The 16,040-nt window shown below is 37.2% G+C and overlaps 1 protein-coding gene across 1 annotated transcript; it reads right to left on the reverse strand.

Moving 5' to 3' along the window:
- Positions 1 to 13,195: 13,195 nt before the first annotated feature.
- LOC113261445 (olfactory receptor 2M3-like) lies at positions 13,196 to 15,667 on the reverse strand. Its single transcript, XM_026507569.4, has 2 exons — positions 14,759 to 15,667; positions 13,196 to 13,219 (listed from the first exon to the last, which is right to left on the reverse strand). The coding sequence occupies exons 1-2, from the start codon at positions 15,665 to 15,667 to the stop codon at positions 13,196 to 13,198; spliced, it is 933 nt and encodes a 310-aa protein (XP_026363354.3).
- Between the last annotated feature and the right edge of the window lie 373 nt (positions 15,668 to 16,040).

The raw sequence follows: 16,040 nt of genomic DNA on the forward strand, positions 1-16,040 counted from the left end.
TACATTGGTTGAAATACTTTTCAATACACTGAAAAATCAGTGATCTTAATTTCAAACATGTTCACACTTATTTGCATGATAACATGTTCATTACAGTTTGATGTATTTAATTTTTATTTATTTATTATTATCTTCTAAATTTTTTATTATGTTATGTTAGTCACCATACAGTACATCCTTAGTTTTTGATGCAGAGTGCCATGATTCATTGTTTGTGTATAACACCCAGTGCTCCATGCAATATGTGCCCTCCTTAATACCCATCACTGGCCCAGCCCAATCTCCCAACCCCCTTCTCTCTGAAGCTCTCACTTTGTTTCCCAGAGTCCATAGACTCTCATGGTTCATCCCCCCTTCTGTTAACTCCCACTTCATTCTTCCCTCCCTTCTCCTACTGATCTCCCTACTATTTCTTATGTTCCACATCTGAGTGAAACCATATGATAATTCTTTCTCTGCTTGACTTATTTCACTTAGCAAAATCTCCTCCAGTCCCATCCATGTTGCTGCAAATGTTCGGTAATCATTCTTTCTGATAGCTGAGTAATATTCCATTGTATATATGGACCACATCTTCTTAATCCAGTCATCTGTTGAAGGGCATCTCGGCTCCTTCTACAATTTAGCTACTGTGGACAATGCTACTATGAATATTGGGGTGCATATAGCCCTTCTCTTTACTAGGTCCATACCTTTGGGGTAAATTTTAAATCTAAAAAGGCCCTTTTAGGGGCATGTGGGCAGCTCAGTTGGTTAAGCATCTGCCTTCAGCTCAGGTCATGATTCCAGGATACTGGGATCAGCCCTATATCAGGGTCCTTTCTCAGCAGGGAGCTTGCTTCTCCTACTCCCCACTCATGCTTTCTCTCACTGTCTCTATTTCTCTTAAATAAATAAATAAATAAATAAATAAATAAATAAATAAAATCTTAAAAAATAAAAGGGCCTTTTTAGTGGTATTAACCTAACATCATTGCTTTTCCTAGACATTAATACAAAACAGGTAACTGATCCTTAACTTCTCTCTGTTCCTATAGTCTAGACCATTAAACCTTTAAGTCCTAAACCACACCCCAAGTTATTAAAGTTCTACTTAGAATTTTAAAAAATTACAAAACAGGCAAAACAATGGATAGTAAAATCATGTTTTAAATTACAGTTTTTGTCAAATAAAATGTACATTGTTAGTAAATTGGGCAGAACCACATGGAAATTTTACTTTTTTTTTTTGACTTAGAAATGGGTTTAATTTTTTTAATGATTTTTTATTATATTATATTAGTCACCATACAGTATATCCCCTGTTTCCGATGTAAGGCTCGATGATTCATTAGTTGTGTATAACACCCAGTGCACCATGCAATACGTGCCCTCCTTACTACCCATCACCGGTCTATCCCATTCCCCCACCACCCTCCCCTCTGAGGCCCTCAGTTTGTTTCTCATAGTCCATAGTCTCTTATGTTTCATTCCCTCTTCTGATTACCCCCCCTTTCTTTATCCCTTTCTTCTCCTACCGATCTTCCTAGTTTTTATGTTCCATAGATGAAAGAAATCATATGATAGTTGTCTTTCTCTGCATGACTTATTTCACTTAGCATTATCTCCTCCAGTGCCATCCATGTTGTAGCAAATGTTGAGAACTCGTTCTTTCTGATAGCTGAGTATTGTATATATGGACCACAACTTCTTAATCCAGTCATCTGTTGAAGGGCATCTCGGCTCCTTCCACGATTTAGCTATTGTGGACATTGCTGCTATGAACATTGGGGTGCAAATGTCCCTTCTCTTTACTATGTCTGTATCTTTGGGGTAAACACCCAGTAGTGCAATGGCTGAGTCATAGGGTAGCTCAATTTTTAACTTTTTAAGGGACCTCCACACTGTTTTCCAGAGTGGCTGTACTAACTTGCATTCCCACCAACAATGTAGGAGGGATCCCCTTTCTCCACATCCTCTCCAGCAATTGCTGTTTCTTGCCTTGTCTATTTTTGCCATTCTAACTGGCGTAAGGTGGTATCTCAGTGTGGTTTTGATTTGAATTTCCTTGATGGCTAATGATTTTGAACATTTTTTCATGTGTCTCTTAGCCATTTGTATGTCTTCATTGGAAAAGTGTCTGTTCATATCTTCTGCCCATTTTTTGATTTGTTTATTTGTTTCTCGTGTATTGAGTTTGAGAAGTACTTTGTAGATCTTGGATACCAGTCCTTTATCTGTAGTGTCATTTGCAAATATCTTCTCCCATTCCGTGGGCTGCCTCTTAGTTTTTCTGACTGTTTCCTTGGCTGTGCAGAAACTTTTAATCTTGAGGAAGTCCCATAAATTCATTTTATCTTTTGTTTCTCTTGCCTTTGGGGATGTATCATGAAAAAGTTTGCTTTGGCGGATGTCTTAGAGGTTGCTGCCTATGCTCTCCTCTAGAATTTTGAGGGATTCCCGTCTCACGTCGAGGTCTTTCATCCATTTTGAGTTTATTTTTGTGTATGGTGTGAGATAGTGGTCAAGTTTCATTCTTTTGCATGTAGCTGTCCAATTTTCCCAGCACCATTTATTGAAGAGACTGTCTTTTTTCCACCGGATGTTTTTTCCTGCTTTATCAAATATTAGTTGCCCAAAGAGCCGAGGCTCCATTTCTGGGCTCTCTATTCTGTTCCATTGGTTTATGTGTCTGTTTTTGTGCCAGTATCATGCTGTCTTTGTGATCACAGCTTTGTAGTACAGCTCGAAATCTGGCACTGTGATGCCCCCAGCTTTGTTTTTCCTTTTCAACAGTTCCTTGGAAATTCGGGGCCTTTTCTGTTTCTATACAAATTTAAGGACTATTTTTTCCAGTTCTTTGAAAAATGTCCTTGGTATTTTCATCGGGATAGCATTGAAAGTGTAGATTGCTCTGGGTAGCATGGACATTTTAACTATGTTAATTCTTCCAATCCATGGGCAAGGAATATCTTTCCATCTTTTTATGTCTTCCTCAATGTCTTTCAAGAGTGTTTCATAGTTTCTAGAATATAGATCCTTTACGTCTGGTTAAGTTAATTCCAAGGTAACGTATGGTTTTTGGTGCTATTGTAAATGGGATGGATTCCCTAATTTCTCTCTCTTTGGTCTCATTATTCGTGTATAGAAATGCAACTGATTTCTGAGCATTGATTTTGTATCCCGTCACGTTACTGAATTGCTCTATAACTTCTTATAGTTTGGGAGTGGCTTCTTTTGGTTTTTCCGTATAGAGTATCATGTCATCTGAGAAGAGAGACATTTTGACTTCTTCTTTGCTGATTTGAATACCTTTGATCCCTTTTTGTCGTCTGATTGCTGTTGCAAGGACTTCTAGTACTATGTTGAATAATAGTGGCGAGAGTGGGCATCCTTGTTGAGTAAATGATCTTAAGGGAAAGGCTTCCAGCTTTTCCCCCATTGAGAATAATATCTGCAGTAGGCTTTTCATAGATGGCTTTTATGAGATTGAGAAATGTACCCTCTATTCCTACACTCTGAAGGGTTTTAATCAGGAAAGGATGCTGTATTTTGTCAAATGCTTTTTTGGCATCGATTGAGAGGATCATATGGTTCCTGAGCCTTTTCTTGTTGATATGATGTATCACGCTGATTGATTTGCGAATATTGAACCATGCTTGCATCCCAGGTATGAATCCCACTTGATCGTGATGGATAATCCTTTTAATGTACTGTTGGATTCTATTAGCAAGTATCTTGTTGAGGATTTTGGCGTCCATATTTATTAGGGAGATTGGTGTGTAATTCTCCTTTTTGATGGGGTCTTTGCCTGGTTTGGGGATCAAGGTAATATTGGCCTCATAGAATGTGTTTGGTAGCTTTCCTTCTGTTTCTATTTTTTGAAATAGCTTTAGGAGAATAATTATTATTTCTTCTTTGATTGTTTGATAGAATTCCCCAGGAAAACCGTCCGGGCCTGGAATTTTGTTATTTGGAAGGTTGTTTATCACTGACTCAATTTCTTCATAATTAATTGGCCTGTTTAAGGAATCAATTTCTTCCGGTTTCAATCTTGGTAGTTTATAGGTTTCTAGGAAGGATTCCATCTCTTCCAGATTGCTTAGTTTATTGGCATAGAGCTGTTGATAAAAATTTATAATAATCCTTCCAATTTCAATGGTGCTCGTCGTGACCTCTCCTTTTTCATTCATAATTTTAATAATCTGGGTCCTTTCTCTTTTCTTTTGGATAAGTCTTGCCAGTGGTCTGTCAATTTTATTGATTCTCTCAAAGAACCAGCTTCTAGTCCTGTTGATCTGCTCTACTGTACTTTTGGTTTCTGCTTGATTGATTTCAGCTCTAATTTTGGTCAACTCCTTCCTTGTGAGTGGATTAGGCCTGTCCCTCTGTTGCTGTTCCAGCTTCTTGAGGTGAGAATATAAAAACTGCATTTTAGATTTTTCTCTTCTTTTGAGTGAGGCTTGGATGGTTATGTATTTCCCCCTTAGGTCTGCCTTTGCAGTATCCCTTAGGTTTTGGAACATTGTGTTGTCATTCTCTTTGTTCTCCATAAATTGTTTAAATTGATTTTTGATTTCCTGGTTTATCGAGTCATTCCTGAGCAGGATGGTTCTTAGTCTCCAAGTGTTTGAATTTCTTCCAAATTTTTCCTTGTGGTTGAGTTCCAATTTCAGAGCGTTGTGGTCTGAGAATATGCAGGGGATAATTTCAATCTTTTGGTATCGGTTGAGACCTGTTTTGTGTCCCAGAACATGGTCTATTCTTGAGAATGTTCCATGGGCATTAGAATAGAATGAGTATTCTTTGGTTCTGGGGTGTAGTGTTCTATATATATCTATGAGGTCCAACTCGTCGAGTATGGCATTCAAAGCCTTTGATTCTTGCTTAGTTTTTGCCAGGGTGTTCTGTCTATTTCTGAGAGTGGAGTGTTGAGGTCCCCTACTATTAATGTATTTTTATCTATATGTCTCTTTATTCTGGTTAAGAGTTGGCTTGTGTATCTTGCTGCTCCCCTGTTGGGGGCATATATATTTATAATTGTCATATCCACTTGTTGAATACTTCCTTTAAGAATAATATAGTGCCCTTCTGCATCTCTAACTATAGTCTGTAGTTTAAAATCCAGTTTATCTGATATGAGAATTGCTACCCCAGCTTTCTTTTGAGGTCCATTTGCGTGAAAGATGGTACTCCATCTCCTTACTCTCAGTCTGAATGCATCTTTGGGTTCAAAATGAGTCTCTTGTAGACAGCAAATGGATGGGTCATTTCTTTTTATCCAATCTGCAACCCTGTGGCGTATTATGGGAAGGTTCAAACCATTCACATTAAGACTGAGTACTGAGAGATATGCTTTTAATGATGCCATGTTGCCAGTAAAGTCTTTGTTTGTATTGGCTGTGACTTTCTGTTCTGTATCACTCTTGGGGCCTTTTTACTTTTATAGAACCCCCCTTAATATCTCCTGTAGGGCTGGTTTTGTGGTTACGAAATTGGTTAGTGACTGGCAATTCTGAAATGTCTTTATTTCTCCATCAATTCTGAATGACAGCCTTGCTGGATAAAGGATCCTTGGCTGCATGTTTTTCTCTGAAAGAGCTTTAAATATGCTTCCCCAACCCTTTCTCTCATTCAAGGTCTGTGTAGACAGGTCTGACGTAAATTCTGATGCCTTTGCCTTGGTACGTGAGAAATTTCTTTGCCCTGGCCGCTTTCAATACTGTATCCTTTGATCTAATATTTGCGAAATGCACTATGACGTGACATGGCATAGGTTTGTCGTGGTTGAGCTTGGGAGGGGTCCTCTCTGCCTCTTGGACACGAATGTTTGTTTCCCTCGCTAGATTAGGGAAGTTTTCAGCTACAATTTGTTCACATATCTCTTCTAGACCTCTGTTTTTCTCCACCCCCTCGGGATGCCGATGATTCTAACATTGGATCGTTTCATTGAGTCAGTAATCTCCCGTAACCTACATTTGTGGGCTTGGATTTTTTTAAGAGCAGCTTCTATTTTGGTTTTTTCCTCTATTAACCCATCCTCCAATTCACTAACCCGTTCCTCTGCTTCTGTGACCCTGGCCATCAGAGCCTCTAGTTTTGCTTGCATTTGGCTCATAGAATTTTTAATTTCTGTCAGATTCGCTCTCATTTCTGTCCTTAGGGATTCTATATTCTCAGTAACCTTTTCGTTAATAGTTTTTTTCAATTCTATTCATCATTTTGACCATCGTTACTCTGAATTCCATTTCTGATACTTTGGTTACATCCATATCCATTATTTCTGTGGCAGAGGCCACAGACTCACTGTCTTTTCTTTGCTGGGGGTGGTGGGCTTCTCCTTCTTGTCATTCTGATGAGGAGAGGTTGCGGGGTTGTCCAGAGCCCAAATTATTGACTGGGTCCCACGCCGTGCCCCTTGTTTTATTGGGATCTTAGGGTTCTGGGCTTCTTCTTTCAAGATTTTATTTATTTATTTATGTGGCAGCCAACCAGCGAGAGAGGGAACAGAAGCAGGGGAGTGGGAGAGGAAAAAGCAGGCTCCCAGCAGAGGAGCCCTATGAGGGACTCCTTTCCGGAATGCCGGGATCACACCCTAAGCTGAAGATAGGAGCTCAATGACTGTACCACCCAGGCGCCTGGGTTGTGGGCTTCTTGATTTTTCAGCCTGCCTTCTGTGTTCTGGGGGAGGGGCCTGCTGCGCCAATACTCAGGCAACCCTGTTTGGGTAGAGTCTCTGTGTCCCCTGCGAGGGGGGATGGGGATGGGCACTGGCACTCTCTGAGCCGGTATTTCCAGGCTTTTGTTCTCTGGCTGCTTTCCCTGGCGGTTTGCTGTGCCTCTTCTGAGAGTCAGAGCAGCAGTGGCCGAAGTTTAGCCTCTGTCACAGAACAGAGGGATTGTGGCCCGTTCTCTACTAATGTTCTGGCCACTTTAACTCTGTTACTGTTGGTGCTGCTCAACCCTGCAGTGTCCCGGGATGTGCGCCCCACACCCAGTGTCCCAGCCCTCACTTCCAGGGCAGGCGTGTCTCTGTCCTTTGTGTTTCTAATACCGCCAGCCGCCCCGTGTGCGCTCCAGAAGCTCCGGGTCTCAGTCTGGATCCAGTGAGTGCACTGGGATTCCGGTGTTCCGTGAGATGCCTGGTGGTGCATGCACCTGGCTCACTGTCTCAGGCTGCTGTTTTGCGGGTGCTGTTGGCGAGCCCCGCCCGCCCTCCCGTGCAAGTGGCTACCGCTTCCCGGCGCCCGAACGCGGCGGCTCCCTCCCCCTTCCGTTTATCTTCTGATATCTGTGCACGGTTTCATGGCTCCCCGTTTCGTACCTCAATACTCAGCACTGGAGATGTTCATTTGTAGAGATCCAGATGCATCTTCCTGCATCTCAGGCTGGTTCTGTGGTTGTTTAGGCTGGTCTGGTACCTATCCAGCTTGACTCGGGGGACTGGCTTAAAAAGGTGTCTCCTACTCCTCTGCCATCTTAACTCTGAAGCCCTGGACCACAACTTCTTAATCCAGTCATCTGTTGAAGGGCATCTCGGCTCCTTCCACAGTTTAGCTATTGTGGACAAACCTGCTATGAACATTCCTTTCACTAGGTCTGAATCTTTGGGGTAAATACCCAGTAGTGCAATGCCTGGATCATAGGGTAGCTCAATTTTTAACTTTTTAAGGCATCTCCACACTGCTTTCTAGAGTGGCTGTACCAACTTGCATTCCCACCAACAATGTACAAGGGATCCCCTTTCTCCACATCCTCTCCAACAATTGTTTCCTGCCTTGTCAATTTTTGCCATTCTAACTGGCGTAAGGTATACCACCTTAGTGTGGTTTTGATTTGAATTTCCCTGATGGCTAATGATTTTGAACAGTTTTTTATGTCTGTTAGCCATTTGTATGTCTTCTTTGGAAAAGTGTCTGTTCATATCTTCTGCCTATTTTATAATTTGTTTATTTGTTTCTTGTGTATTGAGTTTGAGAAGTTCTTTGTAGATCTTGGATACCAGTCTTTTATCTGTAGTATCATTTGCAAATATATTCTCCCATTCCGTGGGTTGCCTCTTAGTTTTTTTGACTGTTTTCTTGGCTGTGCAGAAGCTTTTCATCTTGATGAAGCCCCATAAATTCATTTTATCTTTTGTTTCTCTTGCCTTTGGAGATGTGTCATGAAAAAGTTTGCTTTGGCCGATGTCGTAGAGGGTGCTGCCTATGCTCTCCTCTAGGATTTTGATGGATTCCTGTCTCACATTGAATCATGTAGTTTTTTAAAGATATTTTAAAATCAGGTCACATCAGTATAAACTGTTTTAAAATTATTTTGTTACATATCATAAATTTTTATATATTGTGTTTTGATTTTTATTTTTCTCAAAAATTTATTTTCCTTTTTAATTTCTTGTTTGATTCATTGGTTGTCAAGAGCGTAAGTTAAAATTACATATATTTGTAAATTTGTCTCATTTTCTCCTATTAATATTTTCTAGTTTCATATCATTGTGGTTGGAAAAGAAATATTGTATTATTTCAATGGTCTTATATTTCTTTAGACTTATTTCATAAACTGTCATATGATCTATCCTATGGAGAATAGTCCATGTGCACTTGAGAAGAAAATATATTCTGCTGCTGATGGATGGATTGTTCCATATATGTCTGTTAGATCCCTGAAGTTTATAGTTTTGTTCAGGTCTGTTCCTTTGTTTTCATCTTTTTATAGTTGAGATACAATGTTATATTAGTTACTGATGTACAACACAATTTGACAATTCTATATATTACACAAAGTTGATTATGTAACCGTATTTACCATTTGCCACCATACAAAGTTATTGCAAAATTATTCTCTATGTTGTAGTGTTCATACTTGTAACCTAGTTATTTTATAAATGGAAAATTTATGCATTTTAATCCCCATTCAGCTATTTTGCTGACCCCTGCACCACCTTTTCTGTACAACCATCAATTTGTTCTCTGCGTCTATGAATCTATTTCTCTTTTTATTTGTTCAATTCTCTCTCTGTCTCTATTTCACATATAAATGAGATCATTTGGTATTTCTTATTTCACTTAGCATGATCCTCTCTAGGTCCATTCACATTGTCATGAGTGACAAGATTTTATATCATATGTATCTCTGCACCTATCGTTGAACACTTACATTGCTTCCATATATTGGCTATCATTAATAACGCTGCCACAAACATGGAGTACATCTATCTTTCTGAATTCAATAGAGATATTATCTCAAAAATTCAGAATAACTAATATCAAAAAGACAAGTAATAACATGTGTGGATGAGGATGAGTAGAAAAGGGAAACCTCAAGCCCTTTTGAAGGGAATGTAAATTGGTGAAGCCACTTTGAAAAACAGTGTGGAGGTTCCTCATAAAATTAAAAATAGAAATATCATATAATCCAGTAATTCTAATGCTGGGTATTTACCTGAGTAAAATGTCATCTGTTTATTGATTTTCTGTCTTGATGACCTCTTCTACATTCAAAGTGGGGTATTGCTTCCTATTATTGAATTGGTGTCTATTTTTTTCTTCAGGTATTTTTATATTTGCTTTATATATTATAATATTCTGATGTGTGGTGCATATATATATTTACAATTCTTCTATCAACTTGATAAATTGGCCCCTTGACCATTATTTAATTACTTTCTTTGTCTCTTTCAACAGTTCTTGATTTAAAGTCTATTTTGTGTGAAATAAGTATTGTTTTTTTTTTCTATTTTGCTTACCATTTGTATGATATTTCTTTTTCATCCTTTCCATTTTAACTTATGTATACTCTTAAAGCAAAATAAGCCCTTTATAGGTAAAATATAGTTGGATATTTTTAATTTTTAGCCAGTATATGTCTATTTATTAGACAATTTAATCCATTTATATATAAAGTAATTATTGAAAGGTAAATGCTTTCCACTGTCATTGTTATTTTCTTCCCCTGTGTTGGAGATTCTTTGCCTCTTTGTTTCTCCTGCTGTCTTTTGAGTGTGTGTGTGTGTGTGTGTGTGTGTGTATGTGTGTATGTGAAAACTTTGGTTAGCTTATCCTAATCTTTTGTGTACCTAAATAGGTATTTTCTTATCAATCACTATTATATATATATATGATTATATATATATATATATATATATATATATATATATATATATAATCAGTCTATTTTTATCTGGTAACAACTTAATTTCATGCAAAAATATATTTTACATTTTATTTATTTATATTCTGTGTTATTAATGTCACTATGATGTTTTATAACGTTTAAGCATCAATGAATATTATAGCTAAGTTCTCTTAATACTTTTGTGTTTTAACTTTTGCACTCATGTTAAAAGTGATTTCTGCATAAACATTATAGCTCCAGAGTATTCTGAATTTTAATGTATTCACTTTTTACAGCCTTACTGCATACTTTCACATGTTTTCTTTTTTGTTTTTAAGATTTTATTTATTTATTTGACAGAGAGAGTGAGAGAGCATAAGCAGAGGGAGCAGTAGAAGGAGAGGGAGAATCATGACCTGAGCTGAAGGCAGAGGGAGATCATGGCTTGAGCCGAAGACAGACACTTAACCATCTGAGCCACCCAGCACCCCACATATGTTTTCATGCTTCTATTTAGCATACTTTTGTTCCAACTTGAAGAACTCCATTTCGCACTTCCTGTAGGGTAGACCTAGTGGTTTTTGTTTGTCTGATAATGTATCTTTTATTTATTTCTGATATACACACTGTCAGGTAAAGTATTCTTGGTTGGAAAGTTTGCTCCTTCTGGGACTTCCATAATACTTATACTATTTCATTCACTGATATTCAATTCACACTGAGTCTTTCTGTTTGTTTATTTCTCTGACTAGATAATTCTAAGATTTTAAGTTATTCTTTCTTCTGTTTGATTATATCAGTTGCAAAACTTCTCTACTTAGTATTTGGTTCATCTTTATTTTCTTGAGGACAGCCACTGAAGGATTATTTTGTTCCTTTTATGGGCTTATGTTTTCACGATATTTCTTGGTCCTTAAAATCTTGAATTGCTATTTAACATTGAAAGATTTTTTGTTTTCCTTCTCCTGTCCTTGATGAGTGGCTTGAGAATAGAAAGATATTTACCAGTCAGCCCTGTTAGAGAAAACGTCTCTCAGTCATTTTCTACAGATGCACCCATCTCACTCTTTTTTTTCCCCCTTCTTTATTAATTGGGAGAAAGTCAGGGATTGCGTGCCTTTGTTCAATCTCACATATCAAACTGGGTGCTGGAATATTTTCATTTATTTTTCCCAGGGCAGTGCTCTATAGAGTTCACGATTGCACACCTTCTCTCAACTGCACAGAGTCAAGCTGGCCACTGATAAACTTGTGCTATCTGAGCTGGTTGCATGCCATCTGTTGAAGTGCATATGCACCTTATGTGGAAGTTAACACACTTCCACACTTATGTGGAAGTATCATCATGGAGGTGTGTCTACAGTTTTGAAGCATGTATCATCCCATTGGAAGGGCTGCAAATGAGTCACCCCTCAAAATTCATGGACAGAGTCCCCAAGCCAGTTAGCAGAATGTGCAACTGGTTTTTGAGGTCTATGTGGTGGTTGCTGTGAGCCCCCCCCCCAACACCTTTCCTCTACTCTTAGCAGCTCCAGACTATTCATCTATGCCTATCATCTCAGAAATCTGGTAAGACAAGACATATATGAGCCTCTTGGTCAATTTTCTGTGAGGCGGGAGAATCCAGGTCCTCACTCTGCTCTTGTTTTCTCCCATGGCATAGATTGCAAGTCAGGTGTGTCTCTTCATTCTAAGTGATATGCCCTTAGGGGAAAATGTCATAAGTAAAGTGCAACTATTCTTCTTACCCTCTTCCACGTGTCTATTCTTGGATTATTTGCTTGATCAGTGTCCTGGAATTTTTCTTCTAGGCTCCTGTGTTCCCTCAAAGGCATCACCATTTATGGATAGTTGTGAAAATTATTATACCTATAAATTTATGGTAGCTGGAATCTGTTTAGTCACCTTGCTTCAAATCCCCTGTTTTATATTATATATTCAAATAGATATATGAGACAAATTTATAGCCATAAAATTATTTTCATTGCTGTTTATTTAAAGATCATTGAAGGTTTAGGCCTTCTTTATGTACTGATTAAATACATTTTTTAACCCAAATCATCTATGAATGACCTTTAGTTTTGCAATAGTTTTACTCTTGAAGCACCATATCAAGGGCTTAGGTTATCAATGTTTTATTTATTTCTTTATATAAAAATTATCATATTACTAATATTGAATTTATTATTTTTTATTATTATTTATTTATTATTTAGCCAAAGACATGTTCAAAATTTCCTCTACTGCTTAACTGGTAATTCATAAGGTAATATGATTAAAGTTTTATATATATATATATATATATATATATATATATATATATTTATATTTATATTTGAATGAAATTATATATATATACACATATATATACACATATATATATATAACTTCATTCAAAATGTAAAACAACTTGTTTAACCAATGTCTGAGTTGATCTTCAGTAAAAATGTCAAACAATATTGTAAGACATTTCAGTTAAAGTGTAGGCATTTATTTATTTATTGAATATGTATTTATTTTTGAGAGAAAGAGAGAGCATGAGAGTATGGGGAGGGGTGCAGAGAGAGAGAGAGAGAATCCTTTAGTAGACTCCTGGAGCAGACTCCCTGTTGAGTGCAGAGACCCATGTGCAGCTGGATCCCAGGACCCTGAGATCATGACCTGAGCTGAAATCAACAGTTGGATGCTCAACTGACTGAGGCACCCAAGTGCACTGGCTTTCTTTTATTTAAATAAAAAATGTATTATGGATATTATTTTATCGATTTCACCAATTTCTTCATATCTAAATGCTTGGAAGGGAATCCTGGAGGTGCAGTATGTCTTTAATAGTCTTTTATAACTGAAAATTGAAAAGATATAGAATACAGCATCCATAATTGCTTATGAGATTGACAATGTTATGTCTTTCCTATTCATTGTGTTAAATGTTACATTTATAGTAAATAGAAGACCCATTATATGTGCTTTGGGCAAATTATAAGACTATAACACAATTCTCTAAATTATCTGTCAGTCTGTTAAGGAGAAATCTTTTAAAAATTAAATAATTTCTAAAAATTGACTTAATCCAGTCAAACGTTTAGGCATTACCAAGTTTTTCTCACATTACTGATAGAATCAATAACTGAAATTTTATTTTTATATCTTTTGTGATCTCTTCTCTGTAAATAACTTGGTTGGTTCTGGCTGAAAAATCCTAAATGGACTCCATGTCTCCATTCCCTGGTGTTATTCTGTAAAATAAGAGTAAATTTATTGCGCAACCATAATTAAGATCTCAATCAGTAGATTTTAAGAATTCAAAGATAGATTATCTTTGATTGGCATTTCTTAACCAGTTGACATGTTTCATAGGAGGACTTAGGCTTTCCCTGAAATCACAGAAATTCTCATGCTGGCTTTGAAAAATAAGCAGACATATGTTATTCAGCTTCATAGAAATGATTCATTTCAACAACCACATAATCTTAGAATGTGACCTTAAGCTTCAGATAAAACTGCAACCCCAGCCAACACCTCGATTTCTACTTTGTGATAAGAAACCCTGGCCTATATAAACTGTGACATAATAAATGTTTGCTATGTATAGCTGCTAAATTGGTGTTAATGATATACAGTGGGGATGTTGTAACCCACTTTTAACAGAACAGTTCATATTTATTTTAGGGTATAAAGGTTTTCCTCTTTAGCCACAATAGTCTTCAACATTATATATCTGTATCATCTATATCTATATCTATATTGATATTTATATAGAGTAAGTCATATATGAATATCTTTATAAAAATAAATTTGGAGTGTCCTACATGAGATTTGAGAATATGCAGCGTACAGTAAACCAAGACTTCCTCATTGAACAAAATATATTATGTTTTCATGCAATTATAGTACACAATCCATACAAAGATCAAGATACCCAAGGAAAAGAACTCCAGATTTTAGGATTCATATTCATATTTTAGTTTCCCATGTATAAGACTGATATTCATAGAAAAGGAAAATAAATAAGAACACCCCAGGCATCCATCATCCTGAAGAAGGACAATGTTCAGAAAAATTAAGGATCAATAAACCTATATCTCAATACAATACCTCTCTTTTCTCCAACCAGTTATGATAAATTCATTTTCATAATGACCCTGCATTCATTCCCATAACTTAGTATGTACAGAGATTGGTCATTCATTTTTTTTTAAGGATCACTCCAAATGAAGACATTGGATTATTCAGAATTCTTTTTTTTTTCCTTTTCTTTCTTTTTTTTTTTTTTTGCTAAGGTTAAGTTTATGACATGTTAAAAAACACAATAAGTTTAATCAATGCAATGAAACAATTGGATGTTATCATGGGCATTAACCTCTCTTTGTTAACTGATAATATAAAAAATGAATAAATTGTGGGTCTTGTCTTGCAACAAATATTTCATTATAGCAATTGCTTGAACTTACCATACAAATGTAAAATATTTGAAGAAAAAAATGCAAAGTGTTTCAATTTCTAAATACTATGTTGTTGTTTATAGTTCTACAAAGATCAGTAAATATTAGTTAATTATATTGATTGAATACATAAATTAGAGCATAAATCAAAGAATATAGTAGAAAAAAACAAAGCATAAAAATTATCAGGCAATTTCCTCTGCAGACTTACCCTTCCCCAGCACCTTCTTGATTGCTCTGGCCACTTCCTTGTTGCGGAGGCTGTAGATAAGGGGATTCAGCATGGGAGTAAGGATGGTATAGAAGACAGAGACCATTTTGTCCTGGGTGGGGGAACGATCTGAAGTGGGCCGCATGTATATGAACATGGCTGCTCCATAATACATTCCCACTACAGTGAGGTGAGAGGAGCAGGTGGCAAAAGCTTTTCGGCGACCCTCCCCAGACCCCATGTGAATAACAGCCATGATGACACGAGCATAGGAAACAAGGATTACTGCTACAGGGAAAAGAAGCATAATAATACAACAGACAAATATCATCCTTTCAAATAACAGTGTGTTGGTGCATGAGAGAGTGAGAAGGGCAGGGACATCACAGAAAAAGTGGGGTATTTCCCGGGCTCCACAATATGAGAATGATAATGCAACTGCAACTTCAATTATACCATCAAGGGAGCCAAGAATCCATGAAGAAGCTGCCATGAGACCACAGATTTTCTGGTTCATGAGAACTGAATATCGTAATGGGTGACAAATGGCAACATAACGGTCATAGGCCATTGTAGCCAACAGGAAACATTCTGCTCCAAGCAGGGACAAATATAAGAATATCTGGACTCCACAACCAGCCAGAGAGATGGACATCCTGCCAGACAAGTAGTTGAAGGCCATCTTGGGTACAGTGGTGCAGATAAGCATGAGGTCCATGAGGGATAGTTGGCTGAGGAGGAAGTACATGGGTGTGTGAAGCTGGGTGTCCAGATAGATGAGGAGAACCATAGCAATGTTTCCAATGAAGGCCACTGTGAAGATGCCCAAGACCAGAGAGAAGAGGAAGATGTGGGTGGGGCTGTAATTGAAGATTCCCAGCAGAATGAAGTCTGAGTTGAAGGTCTGATTCTCCCATGCCATGATAAATATGTTGCCTGCATGGAATACAAGAAGTGACACATGGCTGGGATTGTGTTATAGAAATATTAAGCACTTCCCTCCTAAGTCACCCTTTCTACCAAATTGCCTAAGTAAGAGAAAATTGTTTCTCTGGTCATATTTTGTTTCCATTTTTAGACTATATATATTAAAGCATACTTTTAGCTTTATATGATTTTTAACACAACATGCATTGTTGACACACAGAGTAAGTTACATGGTAAAAATATGAGAGTTTTCTCAAGTCATATAATCAGGTTAGAGTAACTAATCAACCCCTATGTGTAGTGTAGATTATCCATTCATAAAAAAACCCATTATGATCATGAAAGGCATACATTTCTGAGAAGTTGAT

The sequence above is a fragment of the Ursus arctos genome, unplaced genomic scaffold, assembly GCF_023065955.2.
Source record: "Ursus arctos isolate Adak ecotype North America unplaced genomic scaffold, UrsArc2.0 scaffold_5, whole genome shotgun sequence".
Classification (NCBI taxonomy): domain Eukaryota; kingdom Metazoa; phylum Chordata; class Mammalia; order Carnivora; family Ursidae; genus Ursus; species Ursus arctos.